At 42.1% G+C, this 24,571-nt stretch overlaps 1 protein-coding gene across 2 annotated transcripts in view; it reads right to left on the reverse strand.

Moving 5' to 3' along the window:
* The window catches only part of TNFRSF13B (TNF receptor superfamily member 13B), a 34,168-nt gene extending 10,165 nt beyond the window's left edge, over positions 1 to 24,003 (reverse strand). The window contains exons 1-3 of one of the 2 annotated variants that reach the window (XM_028089459.2): positions 23,897 to 24,003; positions 3,769 to 3,905; positions 1,138 to 1,383 (exon numbers count right to left, since the gene is read on the reverse strand). In XM_028089459.2, coding sequence (XP_027945260.1) covers positions 1,138 to 1,383; positions 3,769 to 3,883 — 361 coding nt within the window. In that variant the 5' untranslated portion in view covers positions 3,884 to 3,905; positions 23,897 to 24,003. Of the gene's footprint in view, positions 1 to 1,137; positions 1,384 to 3,768; positions 3,906 to 4,196; positions 4,267 to 23,896 lie in introns of those variants that run through there. The other variant, XM_028089458.2, reaches the window with a different exon arrangement.
* Between the last annotated feature and the right edge of the window lie 568 nt (positions 24,004 to 24,571).

The raw sequence follows: 24,571 nt of genomic DNA on the forward strand, positions 1-24,571 counted from the left end.
CGAATTCTTTGTCTCTCCTCCCGCATCTGTTTCCCCAGCCTTGAATCTGACTGGCTTTGCAACTTGAGGAATAGCATGCACCAGTGCAGATGTAGTGCATGTCCCCAGCCTGGCAACACGAGGCCTTGTGTACTTCTACCTCTTACACTCCTGCCATCATCATGAGAAGGACATGCCTGGTCCCGGGAAGAGGAGGAGAGACACATGGAGTGGAGCCACCTCTAGCTGAGCCAGCAGAACACAGCTAACCCCAGGCAAAACCCAAAGATGTAAGAATAATAAGCCACTGAGTTTTGGGACTATTTGTTACACAGCAACAGCTCACTGACAAGAGGACAGAAAAGAGTAAAAGACAACAGTCTAACCAAGTAGAACTTGGGGCTGGGCAACCTCCAGTATCAGGGCACACAATGCCTGCCCTTTGGTTTCTTGGCACTAGGATCTGGCGCCATGGAAATGATGTCATTGTGAGGAAAGTCACAACAGAGGACAGAAACCAGTCAGTCCTCCAGGAGCTTCAGGCCTATTGTCTCTCCACTGACAGACCAAGAGCAGTGTAACTATCTCAAGTGTTTACGGGTCCGCATGGCATTTCTCCTCCACTCCATCCTTTCTGACACTGCAGAGCAGGGTAGGTAAGCCACGAGGTGTTTTCTGGGAGGATAATTAGACACTTTCAATGGTTGGCACTTAGTAGATGACCAGTTCCAGGGAGCCTTCTCACCATGTCCCAGGTGGCCAACCCCCACCATCAGTTGTTTTGTAATACTTTTTTCCTTCTCATTCTTTGGAAGTCCCCATTGTCTCTAAATGGAATCAGAGATCTTGCTCACATGGTCAGCTCTGCTGGTTACCTGCTGCTCTGTGTTTTAAGAACTCATTTAGCCTCCATTATAAGGCTCTCAATGATCAGATTTTCTTTTTTCTTCTTTTCCTCCTGCGTCCTTCTCACCCACAGACTTCTAAATATTTTGCCTAAAATTTCGTTCTATCCTGTGAAAACCCTCCCCTGTCTTCTGGCCATTTGCCCGGACTCTGGACTTCCTGCTTTGTAGACCCTCCTTATCTAGTCCTGGCACCTGGCCCTCTGCCCACTGTGGCCCTCAGACACCATCAGGCCAACCTCAGAGGACTTACCTGGACCTGTCTCCGAGCCTCTGTGCTCTGTTCCCTGGTACCTTCCCAAGTCGTCTGACCTGGTTTCAGCGTCCCCAGCCCGCTGTCTCTTGAGCTCTGGTGGGAGGTTCACATGGCTCCTGAACTTGTTCTCACAGAAGTATGTGCATTGCTTGGGGTGACGTCCACAGATGGAGGCACAGCTGATGCAATCCCTCAGGAGCTGATCATAGTACCTGCCTTGCTCTTTGCGGCAACTGAGTGCCTCTGGGAGACAGAAATGAGTGATGTTACTGGGTGACAGAGACCTGCAGGCCCTGTGAAGCTGGTCTTCAAGGGCATCACAGTTTAAAAAAATCACAATTCAATTCCCCCAAAGCAATTGCAGAGTAATGCAAGTCCTTTCCCAATAGGTAAATGGAAGGCTATACATTGTCCTCTAAGTACTGTTTTAGCTGCAATATATACTTTGATATGTAGTATTTTTCCTATATCTACTTTACAATGTTTTTCACTTTTCATTATTACTTCTTCTTTGACCTATAGATTATTTGAAAGTGCATTTCTTAGTTTCTAAACATATAAGAGTTTTCTAGTTATCTTTTAAAATCGAAATCTAGGTTGTTACATCATCACATAAGTTCTTCACTTGTATTTTTCAAACTTCATAAAGGAAAAACATATTTCATATTAACATAAGGATTGGAGGAGGAAGCCAGCAACCATGTTGGCAGGTTGAGGGAGGGCGTTGGAAGGAAGATGGGAAAGCTCAAGCTAATAGTGTTTCTTCTGTCTTAATGAGAATTATAAGAGCTTAAACAGGCATCGGTTCCAAGGAACAGAAATCAAGTAAACTAAAGCCCAATCACACTTGCTTTAAGAGAGCAATTTTGAGTGCATAACAGAAATCTATACTTTCACAGGGCTTCCCTTGTCTTTAAAACAAGATTCTATTTATATGAAAATGTGACTCACACAGGGTTATTTTAAGGGCACATCTCAGAGGCTGTGCAAGATAGAGGGTAAGAACACAGACTTCAAGGCCAAAGAGATTTGAGAGCCTCCCTAGTCTACCACTTGCAGGTTGTGGGGTCTTGGCCTCTCCATGCCTCAGTTCCCACATTTCCAAGACAAAGGTAACAATAATGTTGACTTCTTAAATTTGCTATGAGGATTTGAAGTTCCTGGCACAGTGTCTGACACATACTAAATAAATGCTGGATTAATAGAAGGTTTAAGTAGAATATTCATTTGTGCCTCTTTGCAACACACACACACACACACACACACACACACACACACACCAACTCTTACGTCCTTGAAAGAGTAAAGGAAAAGACCAGGAAGATGGTGGAACTGGGAACTCAGAGAAGACTCAGATGGGATCAGTGACCTCTTCTTGCCCTGGCACTGCCCTGGAGTTACACTAAGCCACGTAAGACCCCTGCCACTGCCACTCATAAGAAGGAGTTGATGGGATGACAATGGTGTTCCTACCATTTTATGTGTGACCTCCTCCCCTCCTCAGGCCCCCAATGTGGCTGCTGCAGGTGGTGTCTGAGCTTCCCAGACCACCAACCCTCCCTGCCCAACCTCATAAACTTCCCTTCTGGACCTTGATATTTCCTGTTGTGTTTTTTTCACCTCCATGACTTTGCCCACACTGGTCCTTCTTCCAGGAGTGCCCTCCCCTGCCCCCCGCCGCCACATCTACAAACTCTTAACAATTTATCTCAGGTGGCATTTACTCCAGGAATACCTCCCTACTCCCCAACCCATCAGCCAGAGGTGGTATCTCCCAACAGTAGCATTTTATGGTACTTTATCTTTCTGCCTTGAAAGGTAGTTATTTCTCCCATTAGATGATAACCCCCTTGAAGGATCATGTCAATTTCCTATTTTCAAGGAGCTAGAGAGTTCCGTGAATATTTGTGGAGTGATACAATGAATATTCTACTTCATTAATGGATAGTGGAGACACTCTCAGTCAGTTAAGTGTCTGCCTTCGGCTCAGGTCATGATCCTGGGGTCCTGGGATCGAGCCCCACCTGCATCATGCTCTCTGCTCAGCAGGGGGTCTGCTTCTCCCTCTCCGACTCCCTCTGTGCTCTCTTGCCCTCTCTCAAAGAAATACAATCTTTAAAATAAAATAAAATAAAATACACAAGCAAAAAAATGCCTGGGGAATAAAAAGGCACAATTTTTAATGCTAATGATGGGTAGATAGGAATTTATTGTTTTATCCTCTCTGTGATAATTCCTATAATAAAAAGTTTCAAAAGAAAATTAGAACAGAGAAGGACAAAGAAGGTCCTCATTTCTATTGGGTAGTCAGATAGGACCTCTTGACATTTGGCTTCAGACCTGAAGGTTGAGTAGGAGGGAGCTGAGGGAACTATAACAGGGATCTGCATTCCAACCATAAGGTAGAACATGTGCAAACACCCTGAGGCAGGAAAAAACAGCATGTTCAAGAAACTGCAAGGAGGCCAGCATGGCCAGAACAGAAAGACTGAAGAGTGAAAGTGTGCCACATTGTACATCTCCTTTAACCACCTCCTTCTCAACCACCCAAGTGCAATGGGGACTGAGGGACCTCTGAGGAGAAAGAAGGGGTGATCCAGCCCATGGGGCTCAGGGCCCAGAACTCACTGCAGAATGCTGCGCAGGTACGTGGAATCTGATGGCTGCAAATGGGTTTGCAGGAGAGGCAGACGTTCAGCAGGGGATCCCAGTACTGTTCTTCAGGGCAGGGCTCCATGGCCATCCCCTTCACGGGCCCTGTGGAGCTGAGAGGCAGGGAGCATGAGGGTAGCTGGCACCCTGCTGTAGGTCAGAAGCCAGACAGTCACTCCCACTCACATTCCTACCCTCTGTCTCAGCAAACAGAGGGGAACCAGACAAAGCTAGCTTCCAACCCCAGCTGCACATGCTGGGTGACCTGCAACAGCCATCTCACTTCCTTGAGCCTCAGTTTCTCCATTTGTGAAATGGCTGTTCTGAGGCTCCCCCTCTCACATCTGTGCCCTTCTCAGTCCTGTTCTTTGCCCTCTTTAATGTGCCTCATTCTACCACAGTACCTTTGCACAAAATGCTGTTCCTTTTGCATAAAATGCTCTTCTTCCCTGCTCCTCCACTGGTATTTTCTCCTGATCCTTTAGACCACTGTTTCAATTTCATTTCCTCAGAAAATCCTGATTCTCTCCTCAGATTACAACATGCCCTTTTTTCTGAGCAGTGGTGTGCCCTTCACTTGTTACTGTTTTCACTTCACTTTTATAAGTGTGACTATTAGATACTGTCTCCCCCATTAACTGTGAGCATCCTGCAGGCAAGAACTCTTAACTTTTTTCTTCACTCTGGGTCCTCAGAACCTAGAAAGTGCCCAGGACAGAGTTGGTGCTCATTAAGTGAATAATTAAAAAAAAAAAAAGGCAGATCTAGCCAGTGCCTAGCATACAGCAGCATTCAATAAATGTCTATTTCCTTCCCGTTTTCTTTTTTACTGAGATATGAGACACACATGATGTGTGTAAAGTGCACAAATCTGAAGTGTACATCTTGATGAATTTTTCCATATGTATACACTTGTGTCACTACAACCCACATCAAGGTACAAGGTATAAATATTTCTTGCACCCTGGAGACTCCCTTGGATCTCCTCCCATCTGATACTTACTTCCAGAGGTAATTTCTACTCTGATTTTTATCACTGTAGCTTGTTAATATTGCCCATTCTTGAACTTTCGTGTCTGGTTTTGTCGGCTCCATGAGATATCTGAGACACATCTCTGTCGAAGCTCTATCAGTCATTTGTTTTGTATCGCTGAGTCTTCCATTATATGAATGCATCACCTTTTCTACAGTTTTCTGCCTGATTTCATGAAATTAGCTTCACCAAAAACATCTCCTTTTAAACATTTTTCAAGGCCGTTTGTTTACTCTTTGATGAAAGTAAGCTGAGAAAAGACCAGTGGCTTCTGGTTTAATGCGGCAGCTTAAACACATGGGCTTATCTTCCTTCCCTCTTGAAACCCTACTAAAAGGACAAGAAAAAGATATTTGTCCTCAGAGAGAAAGAGAATGGAAAAAAGTTACTGCCGCAGGGGACAGATGTGAGCAACATTTTGGGATATGGAAGGCATGTGAACTGGGACTGATTTCAGTTAAAGATCTCTCTCTCTTTCGATGCCCACAGGGAGAAGGAAGCTGATTTGAGCCACAGAACCCTAGGAAGTCTCCGGAATTGGACGCACCAAGTATCTCTGACAGTGGGGGATGGGAAGGCAAAACGATGAAAGAGGGCTTGACCCCGGCCAAAGCCCATCCCCAGGCAGGTAACGGCCTCTTGACAACCCAAGCAAAAGATTAGGGGCCTTCTCAGGCATAGTTGAGGGTAGCTATAAAGTCCACTCTCTCCAAAACACAACCTAGGGAGTGCTGTGGTCAGGTTTTAAAAAATGTGTCCTTCCCCGTCCTGTAGCTGGCAGGAAATCAGCAGAATCTGGGAAAACTGATCCAAAGGAGATGACCTAAAGACACTGACTGGGAGATTCTCTCAAGAAAATGACCAAGTTTGCTGCTTGACCATCTGAGAGCCAAGCTTCTACATTAACAACCCCATTTGTTTACTCAGAACTTCCAATCAGCTGTTTCTGCCTCAGTCTAAGTTGTGAACCAAGAACCACGGGTCACCTGATATTGGAGCACCCCCCCCCCCAACATGAAAGAGAATTCAAACAAAGCAAGCAGAAAGAACATGCTGGGAGCCAAGAGAGACTATGCAGAGAAGAGAAGAAAACTAAAAGGTGACACCAACAACAATTGATATCCTCAGAAGGATTGGAGAATTTTTACATTTATGAAAAGGAATGGTGCCCTGTCTTTTAAAAAGAATATGCATATAATACATAAGAATTATTAGAAATTAAAAATATAATAGCCAGAATAAAAACATTGGTAGGAGGGTTGCAAGATGTAGTTGAAGAAATGTCCCAGAAAATAAGGAGAAAAAAGATATGAAAATTAAGGAATTATTTCGGGAGGTCCAAAGGTTGACTAATGGGAGCTCCAGAGAAAACAGATTTCTAGGATATATAGCTTCCAGATTCAAAGACCCAGTCTGGCATCTGGCACAATAAATTCTCACAAGCCATGACCCACCATCATAAAGTTTAGGAGGACCAGAGATTAAGAGCAGATTCTAAAACCTTCTTGAGAATAAGCAGGTCACCCACAGAGTTCTTTTGGGAAGCCAGTGGACATCTCAAATCAAAACTGGGATGTGAGAACAATGTCTGGGAAGATGGTAGAGTAGAAACTCCAGGAATCTGCCTTTTCACCTAACAGTTGTTGATGGCAGCAACCATCTGAAGGCACTGTTTTGAAACTCCAGATTTACCCAGGAAAAAGCTAGATGAAGAGACTGGTAAGTTTTTGGAATTTTGGTGCATTTCGACCCATTTCATGCTGGTGGCTACCATTCCTGTCTCCAGCCCCACCTATGCAGCGGTGGGAGCAGCTGCTCATATTGCTGGTGCAACTTGCTGGAACCTAGATGGGCAGTAAGGACCTTGTCTTCCAAATATTGGGATTGTAGGCTCTGACTGCTGTTTGCTGTTTTTGATCAGTGAGAGGCTAGCACACAATTTGGTGGCTATTGTTTCAACCCCCATCAGCTGAAGTGGCTTCCCTGAGGATTTATTTATTTTTTTAAAGATTATTTCTTTATTTATTTGAGAGAGAGAGAGAGAGGGAGAGCATGAGCAGGTGTGGGGGAGCAGAGGGAGAGGGAGAAGCAGACTCCCCACTGAACAGGGAGCCTGATGTAGGGCTCGATCCCAAGACCCTGAGATCATGACCTGAGCCCAAGGCAGACACTTAACTGACTGAGCCACCCAGGCGCCCCAAGCATTTCAGGAAGATTTAAAGAGACAGTGCTCTCCACCACTTTTGGGAACCAGACTTTTAAGGAAATCTTTGTCAGGTCACTGGCTGACTGCAGAGATAAAGGAACAGAAACTTCAGTGACACGCAATAAATACAAACTTTCGAAAATAGTTTGAAAAAGCCACACATGGACTCCAGCCATCAACAAGCAAGATACAGCAGTCCCTGAGGAATGAGAGAACTAGAATTACCACAACATAATACTCAAAATGTCCAGTTCTCAAAAAAACTTACAAAACATACAAAGAAATAGGAAAATATGGCACATTCACAGAAAAAAAAGAATTTGACAGAAATTATCCATGAAGAAGTCTAGACATTGGAAATATTAGTCAAAGATGCTAAATCAACTGTCTTAAATATGTTAAATGAATGTTAAAGAAAACCATGGACAAAGACCTGAGGGAAGTCAAACAATGCATGAATGATGTATGAGAATATGAATAAAGAGATAGAAATGGTTAAAGAAGGAACCAAAACTTGGAAGCAAACAAGGTTTCCTTCAGTAGGTACATGGATAAATAAACTATGGTACATCTAAACAATGGAATTTATTCAACACTAAAAAGAAATGAGTTATTAGCCATGAAAACACATGGAGGAATCTTAAATGCATATTAGTAACTGAAAGAAGCCAAACTGAAAAGTCTACTGTGTGAATCCAGCTATATGACATTCTAGAAAAGACAGGACTATAGAAACAGTAGAAAGATGCGTGGTTGTCAGGGGCCTGGGGAGGGAGAGATAAAGGTGGGACGCAGAGGATTTTATAGGGCACTGAAACTATTCTGTTTGATACTATCATGGTGGATACGTGTCCTTATACATATTTGTGAAATCCCATAGAATGTATAACACCAAAAGTAAATATTAGTGTAAGCTTATGGACTTTGGGTGATAATGATGTATTAATGTAGATTCATCAATTGTAACAAATGTACCACTTTTTTGCAGGATGCTGGTAGTATAGGAGGCTGTGCATGTTTGGGAGTATGAGGCATATGGGAACTCTCTGTACTTTCTACTCAATTTTTCTGTGAACACAAAACTGCTCTAAAAAAATCTATTAAACAATAGAAACGAACAGAAATTATGGGATTGAAAAGTCCAATAACTGAAATGAAAAAAAAAAAAAACTCACTAAAGGGGTTCAACAACAGATTTGGAGAAGGCAGAAGAAAGGATCAGTGAACCTGAAGATAAAACAATTAAATTATTTAGTCTGAGAAGCAGAAATTTTTAAAAATGAGGGCAAGTGAACAGAATCTGAGGGACTTGGGGGCCTCATCAAACATGCCATCATAAATTTATAGGAGTTCTAGAAGGAGAGAGGGAGAAAGGGACATAAACCATATTTGAAGAAATAATGGCTAAAAATTTCTCAAATCTTAGGAGAGACATGAACACAGACGTTCAAAAATCTCAATGAACTCTCAAAAAGATAAATCCAAAGAGCCCACACTGAGACACATTGTGGAAATGTGGAAACCCAAAGACAAAGAGAAAATTGTAAAACCTGCAACAGAGGAACAACTTGTCACATACAGGTGATCTTCAATAAAATTAACAGCTAATTTTTCTTCAGAAACCGTGGAGGCCAGGAGTCAGTAGGATGATACATGTAAAGTCCTGAAAGGAAAAATTTGCCAACCAAGAATTATATAGCCAGCAAAGCTATCCTTCAAGAATGAAGGGGAAATTAAGACATTTCCAGATAAACAGAAGCCAAGGGAATTCATTCCCAGTTCATTAGACCTGCCCTACAAGGCATGCTAAAGGGAGTCCTTTTGCTGAAATGAAAGTACCCTAGACATAAACACAGTCATAATAACAGATAAGGGACATTGGTAAAGGTAACTACATAGGTAAATATAAAAACCAGTTTCACTGTACTTTTTGTGTGACTTGTGACTCCTTTTTTTTCTATATGACTTAATGAACCAATGCATGAAACAATGACTATGACTATGAACCTATGTTAATGGGCATAAAATGTGTAGAGAGGTTATCTGTGACAATAACAATGTAAATGGGAAGGAACAGAGATATAGGAAGAGAATGTTTGTATATTATTGAACCTAAGTTAGTCTTCAAATTAGGTTGTTATAAGTTTAAGATGTTAATTGTAATCCCCAAGATAACCACTAAGAAAATAACTTTAAAAAATACAAAAAAGGAAAGAAAAAGCAAATAAAATGTTACACACAAGTAAACAACTAGATACATAAGAAGGTAGTAATGGAGGAATTGAGGAACAAAGAACATATAAGCCATACAGAAAACAGATAAATGACAGAAATAAATCCTTTTTTATCAGTAATCTCATCAAAGTAAATGGACTAAATTCCCCTATTAAAAGGCAGAAATTGGGGCACCTGGGTGGCTCAGTCGTTAAGCGTCTGCCTTCGGCTCAGGTCGTGATCCCAGGGTCCTGGGATTGAGTCCCACATCGGGCTCCCTGCTCGGCGGGAAGCCTGCTTCTCCCTTTCCCACTCCCCCTGCTTGTGTTCCTGCTCTCACTGTCTCTCTCTGTCAAATAAATAAATAAAGTCTCTAAAAAAAAATTTAGAAAAAGGCAGAAATTGGCAGATTGTATTAAAAAAGAAAACAGTATCCATCTATATGCTGTCTACAAGAGACTTCCTTTAAATAAAAAGGACACAAAGAGATTGTAAGTAAAACAATGAATAAATATATTCCATGCACATAATAGCCAAAAGAGAGCTGAAGTGTTTATATTAATTGTCACACAAAATAGTCTTTTAAGCAAAAGAGGTTAGAAGAAACAAAGAAGGACAAAATATATCAATAAAAAGTTTGATACAGCAAGAAGTTTATAAACATACATACACCTAATAACAATATATGAAACAAAAATTGACAGAATTGAAGGGAGAAAAAGATAGTCCTACAAAAATATTTGGATACTTTCAGTAATGGATAGAAGAACCACGCAAAAGATTAATAATGAAATAGAGGACTTGAACAACACTACAAACCAACTACAAATAACAACACTATAAACCAATGACGTGTAATGGACATAACACAGGGTGTTACACTCAACAACAGCAGAATACACTTTCTTCTCAAGTGTACCTGGAATACTCTCTATGATAGACCATATATTAGATCATAGGGGCACCTGGGTGGCTCAGTTGGTTAAATGTCCAACTCTTGATTTGGGTTCAGGTCATGATCTTGGGGTGGTGAGATCAAGCCCCACGTCGGGCTCCACCCTGGGTGTGCAGCCTGCTTAAGGTTCTCTCTCTCCCTCTGCCCCTCTGCCTCTTCCCCCCTCACTTTCCCTAAACAAAACAAAACCAAAAAAAAACAGACCATATATTAGGTCACAGAACAAATTTTAACAAGTTTTAAAAATCTGAAACCATTCAAAGTATCTTTTCTGATCAAAATGGAATGAAACTAACAATCAATAACAGAAGGAAAACTGGGAAATTCACAGATATGTGGAAATTGAACAACATACTCTTAAACAACTGCTGTACCAAAGCAGAAATCACAAGGAAAATTAGAAAAATATTGAGATAAATGAAAATGAAAACACAACTTACCAAAAGGTATGGGATACAGCAAAAGTAATGCTAAAGGGGAAATTTACAGCTGTAAACGCATACACTAAAAAAGAAGAAATTCTCAAATCATAACCTAACCGTACACCATGAAGAACTGGAAAAAAGAAGAGTGAACTAAACCCAAAGATGGTGGAGGGAAAGAAATAATAACGATTAGAGTGGAGATCAATAAAATAGGGAACAGAAAAACTGTACTAGAGAGAATCAACAAAACCAAAAGTTGGTTCTTTGAATAGATTAACAAAATTGACAGACCTTTAGCCAGATTGACTAAGAAGAACAGAAGACTCAAATTACTAAAGTCAGAAATGAAAGTGGGACATGAAAAGATGTTCAACATCACCCATCATCAGGGAAATGCAAATCAAAACTACAACGAAATATCACCTTACACCTGTCAGAATGGATAAAATAAAAAATACAAGAAACAGCAACTGTAGGTGAGGATGTGGAGAAAAAGGAACCCTCTTGCATTATTGATGGGAAGGAAAATTGGTGCAGCCACTGTGGAAAACAATATGGAGTTTCCTTAAAAAATTAAAAATAGGGGCGCGTGGGTGACGTTAAGCGTCTGCCTCCGGCTTAAGTCATGATCCCGGGGTCCTGGGATCAAGCCCACATCATCGGGCTCCCTGCTCAGCGGGAAACCTGCTTCTCCTTCTCCCACTCCCCCTGCTGTGTTCCCTCTCTCCTTGTGTCTCTCTCTGTCAAATAAATAAATAAATAAAATCTTAAAAAAATTAAAAATAGAACTACTTTAGGATCCAAGAATTGCCCTACTGGGTATTTACAATATATATATATATATATATATATATACACACACACAAAAACACTAATGCAAAGGGATACATGCACCCCTATGTTTGTTGCAGCATTATTTACAATAGCCAAACTATGGAAGCAGCCCAAGTGTCCAAGGATAGACAAATAGATATTTGGTATATATCTACAATGCAATATGACTCAGCCATAAAAAAGAAGGAAATCTTGCCATTTGCAAAGACATGGATGGAGCTAGAGAGTATTATGCTAAGAGAAATAAGTCAGTCAAAGAAAGACAAAAACCTCATGATTTCACTCATATATGGAATTTAAGAAACAAAACAAATGAGCAAAGGGGGAAAATAGAGAGAGAGGTAAACCAAGAAACAGACTTAACTATGGAAAACAAACTGATGGTCACCAGAGGGGAGGTGGGTGGGGGATGGGTGAAATAGGTGAAGGGGATTAAAGGGTACACTTATCATGATGAAAATAAAATAAAATGGAAAAAAAAGAGATTTAAAAAAATGAAAGTAGGGACATTACTACAGATTTTACAGATTATGAGAATACTATGAACAATTATACATCAAACAAATTGGGTAACCTAGATAAATAGACAAATTCCTAGAAATGTACAATCTACAAAAACTGACACATGAAGAAGGAATATCTGAACAGGTCTATATATAACAAGTGAGGAGATTGAATCAGTAACCAGAAACCTCTCAGTGAAAAGCCCATGACCAGATGGTGTCACTGGTGAGTTCAACCAAACATTTAAAGAAGAATTAACACTAATACTTCTCAGACTCTTCTAAAAAATTGAAGAGGAGGGAATACCTCCTAACTCTTTCTATGAGGTCAGCATTACACTGATACCAAAGCCTAATGAAGACAACATAAGAAAAGAAAATTACAGGGCGCCTGGGTGGCTCAGTTGGTTAAGCAACTGCCTTCGGCTCAGGTCATGATCCTGGGGTCCCAGGATCGAGTCCCGCATCGGGCTCCCTGCTCAGCAGGGAGTCTGCTTCCCCCTCTGACCCTCTTCCCTCTCATGCTCTCTATCTCTCATTCTCTCTCTCTCAAATAAATAAATAAAATCTTTTTAAAAAAAAGAAAAGAAAATTACAGACCAATATGCCTTATGAATATAGATGTAAAAATTCTCAACAAGATATTAGCAAATAAATTCCAACAACTTTATTAAAAGGGTTCTACACCACAAAAAAAGTGGGATTTTCATTTCCTGGAATGCAACTATGATTCATTACACAAAAATCAATCAGTGTAATATACCATATTAAAAGAGTGAAAAGAAAAACTATACATTCATTGCAATTGGTGCTGAAAAAGGATTTGACAAAATTCAACACCTTTCCATGATTAAAAAAAGAAAACAGTAAAGTAATAATAGAAGAAAATTCCCTCAATATGATAAAAACCATATACGAAAAACTCACAGCTGACCCACTCAATGGTGAAAGACTGAAAGCTTCTTTCCTAAGATCAGCAACAAGACAAGAATGCCCACTTTTACTGCATCAATTGAACATAGTACTGAAAGTTCTAGCTAGAGCAATCAGACAAGGAAAAGAAATAAGATATGCAAATTGGAAAGAAGGAAGTAAAATTATCTCTGTTCACAGATGACATGATCTTATATGTAAAGTCCCTAAAAGTTACACACACACACACACACACACACACACACACACACACACACACGTTGGAACTAATGTTAAGTTGTAGGATACAAAATTGAAACACAAGTATATGTATTTGCAAAAAAAATTCTAAAAGGAAATTAAGAAAACAATTCCATCTACAAAGGCATAAAAAAAGAATAAAATGCTTAGGAATAAACTTAACCAAGATGGCAAAAAGTATACACTGAAAAACTACAAAACATTGTTGAAATTAAAGACCTAAATAAAGGACATCGTATGTTCATGGACTGGAAGACTTAAGATGGCAACACTACCCCAAGTGATCTACAGATTCAATGTAATCCTGACAAAATCCCAATAACTTTTTTACACAAATACATAAATTCATCCTAGAACTTCATATGGAATTGCAAGGGACCCTGAATAAGCCAAAACAACTTTGAAGAATAAGAACAGTTGGAGGACCAACACTTCCTGATTTCAAAACTTATTGCAAAGCCAAAGCTAAAGTAAACAGTTAAGTAGGGTAATACCGGAATAAAGAGAGACACACAGACCAGTGGAATGGTCCAGAAATGGACCAGAAATAAATTCGCACATAAATAGTCAATTGATTTTCAACAGGGGTCCAAAATATTTCCATGGGGAAAGGACAATCTTCAATAAATGGTGCTGAGAAAACTGGATAGCCACATGTGAAAGAATGAAGTTGAACCCTTACCTTACAATATATACAAAAATTAACTTAAAATGCATCAAAACTTACACTTAAGGCTACAACTATAAAACTTTTAGAAGAAAACATGGGAAGTCTTCATGCGTTGAATCTGGCAATGACACTTTTGATACAACACCTAAATAAATTGGATTGCATCAAAATTTAAAACTTCTGTGCATCAAAAGAGTGAAAAAGGGGAGCTCACAGTATGGGAGCAAAGATTTCTGATAACAAATTAATATGCAGAAGATATAAAGAAGTACTAAGACTTAAGAACCAAAAATGAAACCAATCAAGTCAAAACTGGACAAAAGACTTGAATTGACATTTCCCCCAAAGAAGACATCCAAATGGCCTATAAGCATATAAAAACAGTCACCATCATTAGTCATTAGAGAAATTCAAATCAAAACTACAATGAGATACCACCTCATGCTCATTAGAATGGCTATTTTCAAAAAAGGGAAAAATAACAAGTGTTGGCAAGAACGTGAAGAAATTGGAGCTCTCATGTATTGATTATAGGAATGCAAAAGGCTGCGACCACTATAGAAAACAATTTGGCAGTTCCTCAAAAAGTTAAATACAGAGCTACCATTTGGTGCAGCAATTCCACTCCTAGGAATATATCCAAAGGAACTGAAAGCAGAGATTCAAACAGATCCTTGTACACCAACGTTCACAGCAGCATTATTCACAATAGCCAAAAGGTGGAAAACCCAATTGTTCATCACTAGACGAAAGGATAAGTAAAAAGTGCTATCTATACTGGAATATTATCCAGTTATTAAAATGAGTGAATTACTGGGACACCTGGTTAGCTCAGTCAGTTAAGCGTCTGCCTTCGGCTCAGGTCATGATCCCAGGGTCCTGGGATCGAGTCCCGCATCGGGCTCCCTGCTGGGCGGGGAGCCTGCTTCTCCCTCTGCCTCTGCCTCTCTCTCTCTCATGAATAAATAAATAAAATCTTTTAAAAAAAAATAAAATAAAATGGGCGAATTACTGACACGTGCAGCAACATGGAATAACTTTCTAGACCTTATTCTAAGTGCAATAAGCCAGCCACAAATGGACAAACATTGTATGATTCCACTTGCATGAGATACCCAGAATAGGCAAGTTCATAGAGGCAGAAAGCAGACTAGAGGTTACCAGGCACTAGGGGAAGGGGAAACTGGGAGGATGAAAGTTTTGGGTATAGATAGTGGTGATGGTTGCAAAACACTGTGCATGTACTTAATGCCACTGAATTGCACACTTAAAAATGACTAAAATGGTTAACTTTATTCTGTATATTTTACAAACCAGAAGGAATAAGATAGTGGCATAATGCCCCAAATTTATGATAGAAATGTTTTCAGTCTAAAACACCACATGTTATTAATTAAGTGTGGGGTCAAATAAAGATGTTATGAGACATACAAAGTCTCAAAACTTTTATCTTCCATCATGCACCATTTCTTGGTAAGTAACTGGGAGATATGCTCCATCAAAGGCAAGGAGTAAACAAACCAGTGGGGAGTGGGGGAGAAACACAGGATGCATCTCAGCTAAGAGGTGAAGGTAGACATTCTCAGAATGTTGGTGAAGGGGGTCTCTGGGGACAGCTGCCTGTAGGCCTAGAGGGAATCCTATCCAGGCTAAAATAAGAGAAAAGAGGAAAGGAAGGTCTCCAATGAAAACATTGCAACAATAGACAAGTGAGTATGTTTGGCAAACTGACAGGCTGAGTTTGTCACAGAGCTGAGGATAAATTACTGATACGTGCAGAGAAAACTGAGGCACTCTCAAGCCCAGGGAAATCATAGTACATGTATGGCTCAGCTGTGAACAAAATCCACATCATCATAAATGTGTGAGCAACTGTCAATGAATAACTCGGAGACTTTGAATTATGTCTGCTATAAAATAGTTTACTCATTTGCGTGAGTGGAGACAGCCATCAGACCACTGTCAATGAACAAAGGCAATACCAGAACTTATAAGAGAGGACGAAGAAAAGGAAGAACAAAACTGTAGAGGGTTTTACATTTGGGGGCAAACTGATTAGCTGGCAGCCAAGAGGGCAGTCTATCCTTGAACACCTGGGTTGGCTAAAGGGATCCAAAAGAATTGCCATTGTTGATGGATTCTCTGGAAACCCTGAGGGCATCAGAGTGGGCAAATGTGCCAGGCCGTCTGAGTACACTGCTGGTCCTGCCTTATCCACCATGGAGTCAGCCCCACTGTCTGTACCAGACTTGCTCAACAGTCTCCACTAACTAAACACAGCGCTCTGGGAGATTGGGTGGAGGGAGAGGTTGTGTGTACACAGAGGGTGATGTAAGAGTTGAGTTCTTATCTTAGAAAGTAGGAAGTTAATCCATAATGTATAAAATTGAAAAGTCAAGAACTAGCTGTGTATGCCTATTATATTCTGAGACTATTCAAGAGTGAGCCCAGTGAAGCTATGAGGTAGCAATGGCTGGGAACCACTGCCTGTATGTCCTAGGCCCAGCGTTTTCCTAGCTGTGTGACCTTGGGCAGAACTTCACCTCCTGGAAACCCAGTATCCTCATCTGTAAAATAAGGGTGTTATTGCTTACTTCATAAGCCATTGTGAGTATTACATTCATCGCAAGTGCTTTACCTGGCATGATACTACGCTATTAGTAAAAGGTTAACCCTCTGAGCTATTGCCCTCCTTAATACTGCCATTCCTTGCAATATTGAGTACTGTACTGGCCAAGGCCTGGACCTGGGTCAAGGGAAGACTAAAAGGGCCAATTCCTGCCCCAAGGGCCTAAGACAACTCCGTATCTCTCTCCATGGTGGGGAGAGGGTCCCGTTCTCATGAGAAAGGAGCAGGATGGGTGTAGATCTCAGCTCCTCCTTCTTACTCTTTACAATTTTGCCAAGAAAATCTGTCAGTGTGACTTGAAAAGAAAGGACAATAAAGGCTTCAAGACAGGAGGAATTTCTCGTCCAATCTTTGAGTAAACACAGCATGAACTGGGCGGGGGGGGGGGGCTTTGAGCTAAGCTGTCACTGGTGGGGTGGGGTCAGGAGGCGATTCCAACGTGAAGAGACGGGGTGTGTGCCCTGGAGGAGGTCAGAGCCGGACACCTGGGGCACCCACAGGAAAACTGGCAATGACCACTTACGACCTTGCTTTTATTCACATAAAGAAGGAGGAAGAGGAGGTAGAGGGGTTGGGGTGGGTGGTGGGAGAAGTAAAAGGACAAGGGGAGGGGAGGAGACAAAGAAGGAAATGAGAAGGTGGTTTTTCATTTCAGTTAACTGTGTGTGATTTCCTACCAGGCTCTTCTGAAATACTGAACACAAGTCAGAGGCTGACCCCTGCCAGCCCCCACCCCACACTACCTTTCAGAGATTCTCAGGGTGGTGAGCCCACCATCCCCATGCAGGATCTAAGTCAGAACTAAACTAGGTCCTGGGAATCCTAGTCAAGTCACTTTCTCAGTTTTGGTTTATAAGAAGGGGATGACCATTTCTACCCATTATAATTTTTGCCTCCTGTTAGCTCTTTTTGAAAATTGATTTGCCACACTTCAGTGGCAGAACAAGTGTGAGAGAACTAAATTGCGTGTGGTGGGGAAAGCACAGCTCTGGGTCCCCACTGAATCACCTTGCAAAAGGGCACCTTATTTGCAAAATGGAAGGTACACTTCTCTCAAGGACGTGTACGTGACATGCCTGAGACACAGCTGCCAAGTGGTAGTTACTTGTCTGATATAAGTGGTATAAAATATAATGGATTAATTATAGTCACAATTATAATCATTTTATGGTAATATAAAACCATAGAATCATTTATAATGATAGAATATTATTATTAATAATTACGATAGTATCATGTAATTAGTCCTCCAGGCCTGGGAACTGCTCCCACAATCTCAACTTAAGGCTTAAGCAAAATAATTTTCTAAAAACACTTGTCCCCATAGCTGCCTTGTCCCCTTGCTTCTCCTCTGAGCTGTCTCACATGTGTCTTCCTGGATGACCATGTGGCCTGAGCATGTCCACCTGGTGATAGTTCTTGTTTTGTAATTTACATTTGAGGGTGTAGCCATTCTGCCTCCTTACACTGTCTCATTCCTCTCTGAATCCGGTGCTTCCCATAACACCAGGACATAGTAGGTCCTTGATAAATGCTTATAAATGACCTTGGACATCACTGTCCTCAGTAAAGACTTGTGGAATGAAAAGCAGTCTCCATTTTTGCACTGTGTTACAGATAGCTGGACTGGGACAATATTTAGGTTTTACTCTGTCCTCTCTCCTGCCTGCATTTCCTCCATTCAAGTAAGACTCAGGACAGAGATGTCCTGGTGTGGAGACAGGGGAAAGCAGAAATCTAGGCTTTTGATTTTAAAACTTAGGGGAGAGGATTCTTGGCAGAGACAAAGTAACCGGGCCAGAAACCAGCACAGAAAATAATTTCCCCTATATCAAAACAAAACAAAGCAAAAAACCAAAACAACAACAAGAAAAAAACAGATGCCCAGCCAAAGATTTAAGTGTGAAAAAGAATAAAATTACAAAAAGTTCTGGAGAAAAAAATGATCTAATATTTCTTTGTAACCTTGGAGTATGAAAGGCCTTTCTAACTATGACCCCATATCCAAAATCTGTAAAAAAAAAAAAAAAAAAAAAAAGACTGATAAAATAGACTACACAGAATAAGGAGACAAAACAAAAAACAACAACAACAACAAAAAAAACCCAAACATGGCCAAAAATATCTTTAGAAAACTCTAAAGGCAAATGAAAAATGGAAACAAATCATTGCAGTTCAAATCTATAAACAGAAGAGGAAAGGCCAGCTACCCAATGGAAAATTGGGCAAACACAGTGAACAGACAGTTCACAGAAGGGAAAAACATCATAAACATGTCTGGTCTCATTCCTAAGTGATAGGTGGATCCAAACTATGCTGATACTATCTTCCCTCTAATAGACCTCCCTCTAAATCCAGAAGCATCTGGATTTGGCTAAGTCATGAGGAAACTGGCACTCTTATTCACTATGGAAGGCAGGGGGATAGGGATAACCCCCGTGGAGGGTAATTTGGCAACATTTTTCAAAATTACTGATGCGTATACCAGTCATATAGTGATTAAACTCTGGGGTTTATCCCAGAGTGTGAAATAATAAATTCATTGTAGCAATATTTGTATCAGCAAAGATTGGAAAAACCCAAATGCCCATCAGTAGAGGACTGAATGAGTAAATTACAGCATGCTTATATACAGGACTATTGTGCATCTCTAAAAAAAAGAATTAGGAAGCTGTTTATATATTGCTATGGAAAGAACTCCAAGATATATTATGTGGAAAACAAAAATAAAAATAAACAGGGTACATAACAGCATAGCTCATAGGGTCCCTCCCTTCCTCCTTCCCTCCCTTCCCTCCCTCCCTCCCTCCCTCCCTTCTTTCCTTCCTTCCAACCTTTCTTCCTTTTTGCAAAAAGGGGGAAAGTTCAAATCTATAAGTGTTGGCAAATACACAAAGAAACACTATAAAGAAACTTAAGAAACAAAAAAATGGTGTTTTAAGTAAAAATCTTAGGAATAAATTTAACAAAAGAGTGCAAAACATGTACATGAAAAACTACAAAACATTGTTGACAGAAGTCTTAAAAAGACCTAAATAAATGGAGAGACATCCCATGTTCATGGATTGAAAGACTTAATATTGTTAAGATGGCAATATTCCCCAAATTCTTCTATGGATTTAATGCAATCCTAATGAAAAAAATCCTAGCTGGCTTTTCTGCAGAATTTGACAAGCTGATCCTAAAGTCATATGGAAATGCAAGAGACCCAGAAGGGCCGAAACAATCTCAAAAAAGAAAAACATAGTTGGAAGACGCACACTTTTCAACTTCAAAACTTACTACAAAGCAATAATAAATAAGATAGTGTGGTACTAGCATAAAGATAACCATAGACCAATGGAATAGAAATGAGGGTCCACAAATAAAGTCTAACCTTTATGGTCAATTGATATTCCATAAGGGTACCAAGACAACTCAATGGGAGAAAGGAGAGTCTTTTCAACAAATAGTGCTGAGACAACAGGATAGCCATGTGTAAAAAAAAAAAAAAAAAAAAAAAAAAATTTGGACTCCTACCTCACACCATACGCAAATAAAAAATTAACTCACAGTGATCATAGATCTAAATGAAAGAGCTAAAATGACAAATTTAGAAGAAAACAAGAGTGAATCTTCACGACTTGGGGTTAGGCAATGACACCAAATGCATAAATGACTAACGAGAAGATTGAGAGATTGGACTTCATCAAAATTAAACACATTTGTGTTTCACAGAATACTATCAAGAAAATAAAAGGACAATCCACAGACTGGGAGGAAATATTTGCAAGCCATATATATGTTAAGGGATCAGAATATATAAAGAATGCTTATAACTGAATAATGAAAAACAACCCAACTTAAAAATAGGTTAAGGAGTTAGACATTTCTCCAAAAAGATATGTGAATGGCTAATAAGCACATGAAAAGATGCTCAACATCATTTGTCATTAGGGAAATGCAAATCAAAACCACACTGACATACCTACTAAAATGGCTATAATGAAAAAAGGGATAATGACAAGTGTTCATGAGGATGTGGAGAAATTGGAACCCTCATACATGAAGCAAGATTATCAAATGGTACAGCTACTGTGCAAAACAGTTTGGTGGTTCCTCAAAATGTTAAGCATAGAATTACCACAAGACCCAGCAATTCCACTCCCAAGAGAAATGAAAACATGTCCACCCAAATACTTGAACACGGATGTTCATGGCAGCATTATTCATAATAGTCAAAAAGTAGAAACAACTCAAATGTCCATCAGCCAATGAATGGGTAAATAAAATGTGGTATATCCATTAAATGGAATATTATTGGGCCATAAAAAGGAACAAAGTGTTGATACATTCTACAACATGAATGAACCTTAAAAACATCATGCTAAGAGGAAGAAGGCAGTTTGCTAAACACCACATTCAATTTTTATAAAATTGTTCAAAACAGGCAACTAGGGGCTCCGGGGTGGCTCAGTTGGTCAAGTGGCCGACTTTTGATTTCGGCTCAGGCGGTGGTCTCAGGGTCATGGGATCGAGCCCTGCATCTGACTCCGTGCTTAGTGGGGAGTCTGCTTGAGATTCTCACTCTCCCTCTTCCTCTGCCCCTCCCCCCTCAAATAAATAAATAAATCTTAAAAAAAAAAAAAAAACCAGGCAAGGGGCGCCTGGGTGGCTCAGTCGTTAAGCATCTGCCTTCGGCTCGGGTCATGGTCCCAGGGTCCTGGGATCGAGCCCCGCATCAGGCTTCCTGCTCGGCAGGAAGCCTGCTTCGCCCTCTCCCACTCCCCCTGCTTGTGTTCCCTCTCATTCTGTGTCTCTCTTTGTCAAATAAATAAATAAAATCTTTAAAAAATAAAAATAAAAATAAAAACAGGCAGATCTGTAGATACGGAAAGCAGATTAGTGGTAACCTAAGGCCTGGGGTGGGGAAGAATGGAGATTGTGGGGTGATGAAAATGATCTAAAATTAGATTATAGTGATGATTGCGCCACTCTGCAAGTACACTAAATAACATTGGCTCGTACACTTTAACAGGGTAAACTTTATGACATGTAAATGATATGTCAGGAAAGCTGTTTCTTCCAGGGGAAGCAGGGACTGGATAGATGAAGGACGGAGATGGAAGGAAGACTTCATATTGTATACCTTTTTATACTTTCTGTGCTTCCAATGTGTGACCACTATCTACTCAAAAAACAAATTGAAAATACAAAAGGATCAAACAAAATTAAAGAGAACTCTGACCCTTCCCTCACTTGGGGAGAGGAGAGAGAGGGTGCTGCCACCCACCCCAGCCCCCTGTGAAGTGATGGCAGGGTGGCCCGTGGGTTAGATTGGACAGGGCAGCCCTAGAGAGCTTCCAAGACATATTCATGGTCTGGAGGCCACCAAGCTGTGGGACCTGATGGGGACATAGGACCTAGCTGGCCACCTGCTCCCCACTCCTCCACCACCATCTGGACCTACATAAAATCCCAGAACCATCATCTAGCCCCAAAGAGGGACTGGGAAAACCCCAAGATTGACACTGGCCAGGCAGAATAGAAGCTTGAGAAAGTTCTGTTGACATAGAGGGAAGGCGGGAAGAACTCCTCTTGCACGCCTGGTTTTGTGGACCAGGCTCACACCCCCAGCCTCCTGCACCCTGCGACCTGAGAGCACCAGGAGGGCTGATGGTTGGAGCCCTCTGCCTGTGGTTCCTCATGTGCTTGGCTTAAGAGGTGCCGTACCAAGAAAGACCTCTGTGGTCAAATTAGTTTGAAAAATGCCAGATTAAAGAAAGGCAAAGCTTTTTTAGCTGCAGCCCTTCTCCGAGTCTTTGCTTGGGACTCCTCAAGAGGGGTTCTGGCAAGTTCAAAGACCTTTTGAAGTTTCGAGGGACATCTGGTGGGGCAGAGACCCTTCTTCATGGTACAGCTGAAGAAACAGAGCCTGGAGAGGGGAAGGGCTCATCCAAGGTCACACAGTGAGTCCGTGAACACCTGGAGTGAGAACCCCTGACTCCAGGCCAGGGCGGATTCGGCTGCACCAGGCAGCCACACTCGGCGCCCTGTCACAGTTCTGACTGGTCGCCAGCCCGTGATCCTGGCGGCCCGGGCAGTTTCACCCAGAGTCAACGTGGCCTCTGGTCCTTGCCTGGTCCGAGCCTCTCAGAAATTTTATACGTTTGAGCCCTAAGCTGGGGACATGTCTGGGGACATAGTCACTGGATTTAAAAAGGAATCAGAGAAAAGATATACTCCCTGACTGATGTGAGCCGGACAGAGCGGTAGCCAGCCGTGCATGAACCCAGGCCGGGCCACCCAAGGCCCTGACAGCCCCTCAAATCCAGCCTTGGGGTCCCCTGTGCACAGTGACGGACTTGGACCCATCTGCTCCAGCAACGTATGCTTCCTGGTTTGTGTCTTCGAACGAACCTTTAAAACCCTGATAAAAATTCTACAGGGTAAGCTATCCAGCTTCTTCAATAAATAAATAGCAGGGGGGCGGGGGGAAGGAGACCAGATGGGAACTGTTCTAGATTAAAACATGTAATCAAAGGCATAACATGGGCCATGTCAGATCCTGATTTGAACAAATCAACTGGAAAAGACGTTGATAAGACAGTTGGAAAATCTCAACACTGACAGGCTATTTAGTAATACTGGCGGGGGAGGGGGCGGTCATTCTTCTTCTTCTTCTTCTTGTTTTTGTTTTAAGATTTTATTTATTTGTTTGACAGAGAGAGAGAGAGAAGGATCACAGGTAAGTAGAGCAGCAGGCAGGGGGAGAGGGAGAAGCAGGCAGAGCCCGATGTGGGGCTCAGTCCCGGGAGCTTGGGATCATGACCTGAGCCGAAGGCAGACGCTTAACCGATTGAGCCACCCAGGCTGCCCCTGGGCGGGGGAGGGGTGTCATTCATTTTTGAGTTGGTCAGGGCATGATGGTTAATTTTTCGGTTTTTGGTTTTTAAAGAGGCTTTTAGAGATCAATGCTGAGGTATCCACAAATCAAACAATACAATGTTTGCTATTTGCTATTAGCTTTAAAATGATCCAGTGGGGCTGGTGGGGGAACATGGCAGGCACGGAGGATGTAAGGTGGGCCATATTGGCTAATTGTCAAAGCTGCGGGATGTATGCTGAAAGTGCCTTAAACTCTCCTCTCCACTTTGGCTTCAAAATAAAATACTTTTTAAACGTCCTGGCCAACCTGGCTCAGGTGCCCTGGCCAGCTTGGGTTCGGGGGTGTCTCAGACGGAATTCCTGCCTATGTGCTGACCCGCCAACCTCCCGGCTCCTCTCCTGGAATGCAAGGTGCGGACCCGCAAAGCCCCCAAAATTGGGGCTCTCCACGTGCAGAGGCATGGGCCGACCCCCAGACTACCCGAGCTTGCCCGTCTGCTGTGGGTGCTGTGCCCACCAAATCCCTCCGAACCCATGCGGGGTGCCCCTGGCCAAGCCCTCCTCACCCCCACTTCCCCCCAATCCGGCCGCCTACCTGGCTACTCACGCCACTCTCCCTGGGCTGCCCGGCTCCAGCCACCTCGCCTGCTCCGGCCCAAGCCGCTCATTACTCAGGAGGTTTATTATTAGCCTGAGATTTGATTAGTGCCTGAGCTGCACTTCCTGGGTTTTCCCCCCCAACCTGTAGGATGTAAATCAGGGGCACCTCCTCCCGCCCTGCACCTGCGTGTTAGGAGCTGAGGTGGGTGGCCTGGGACTACTCCGGAGTCCCCACCAGTGCCGTCTGTGGAGCTCCCCTGCACCCTGTCCGCCAGCGCCCACAGGGCAGGGGAAGGGCAGGACTGGCCTCGCCTTGGGGTGAGGTACGAACTGGTATGACCGCAAGCCGGCGCTGACCCACCACTTGGACCTGGTTTCCTGCCCCGTGGCACACGTTCCTGGCTGCAGCCAGGGTGAACCCACTCTCCAGCCTCCAAACATTGCTCAGCCCCTTCCCTCTTCCCTGACACCCATTTCCTATTTCATTGCTCGGTGGTCTGTTCTTGTTCTGCCTTCAGGCTCAACTGAGGGGCCAACTCCTCCGGGAAGCCATCCCTGACTGTCCCAGGCCTGGTTAAATGCCCATTCTCGGTGCTTCCTAAGCCCTATCAAAGCACTCAAGAGGCTGACGGCCTGGCTTTGAATCTCAGCTTGGCCACTTACCAGCAGG

Source organism: Eumetopias jubatus, unplaced genomic scaffold (assembly GCF_037043125.1).
Source record: "Eumetopias jubatus isolate StellerSeaLion01/CBP00866 unplaced genomic scaffold, mEumJub1_p1.0 scaffold_10, whole genome shotgun sequence".
Lineage (NCBI taxonomy): Eukaryota > Metazoa > Chordata > Mammalia > Carnivora > Otariidae > Eumetopias > Eumetopias jubatus.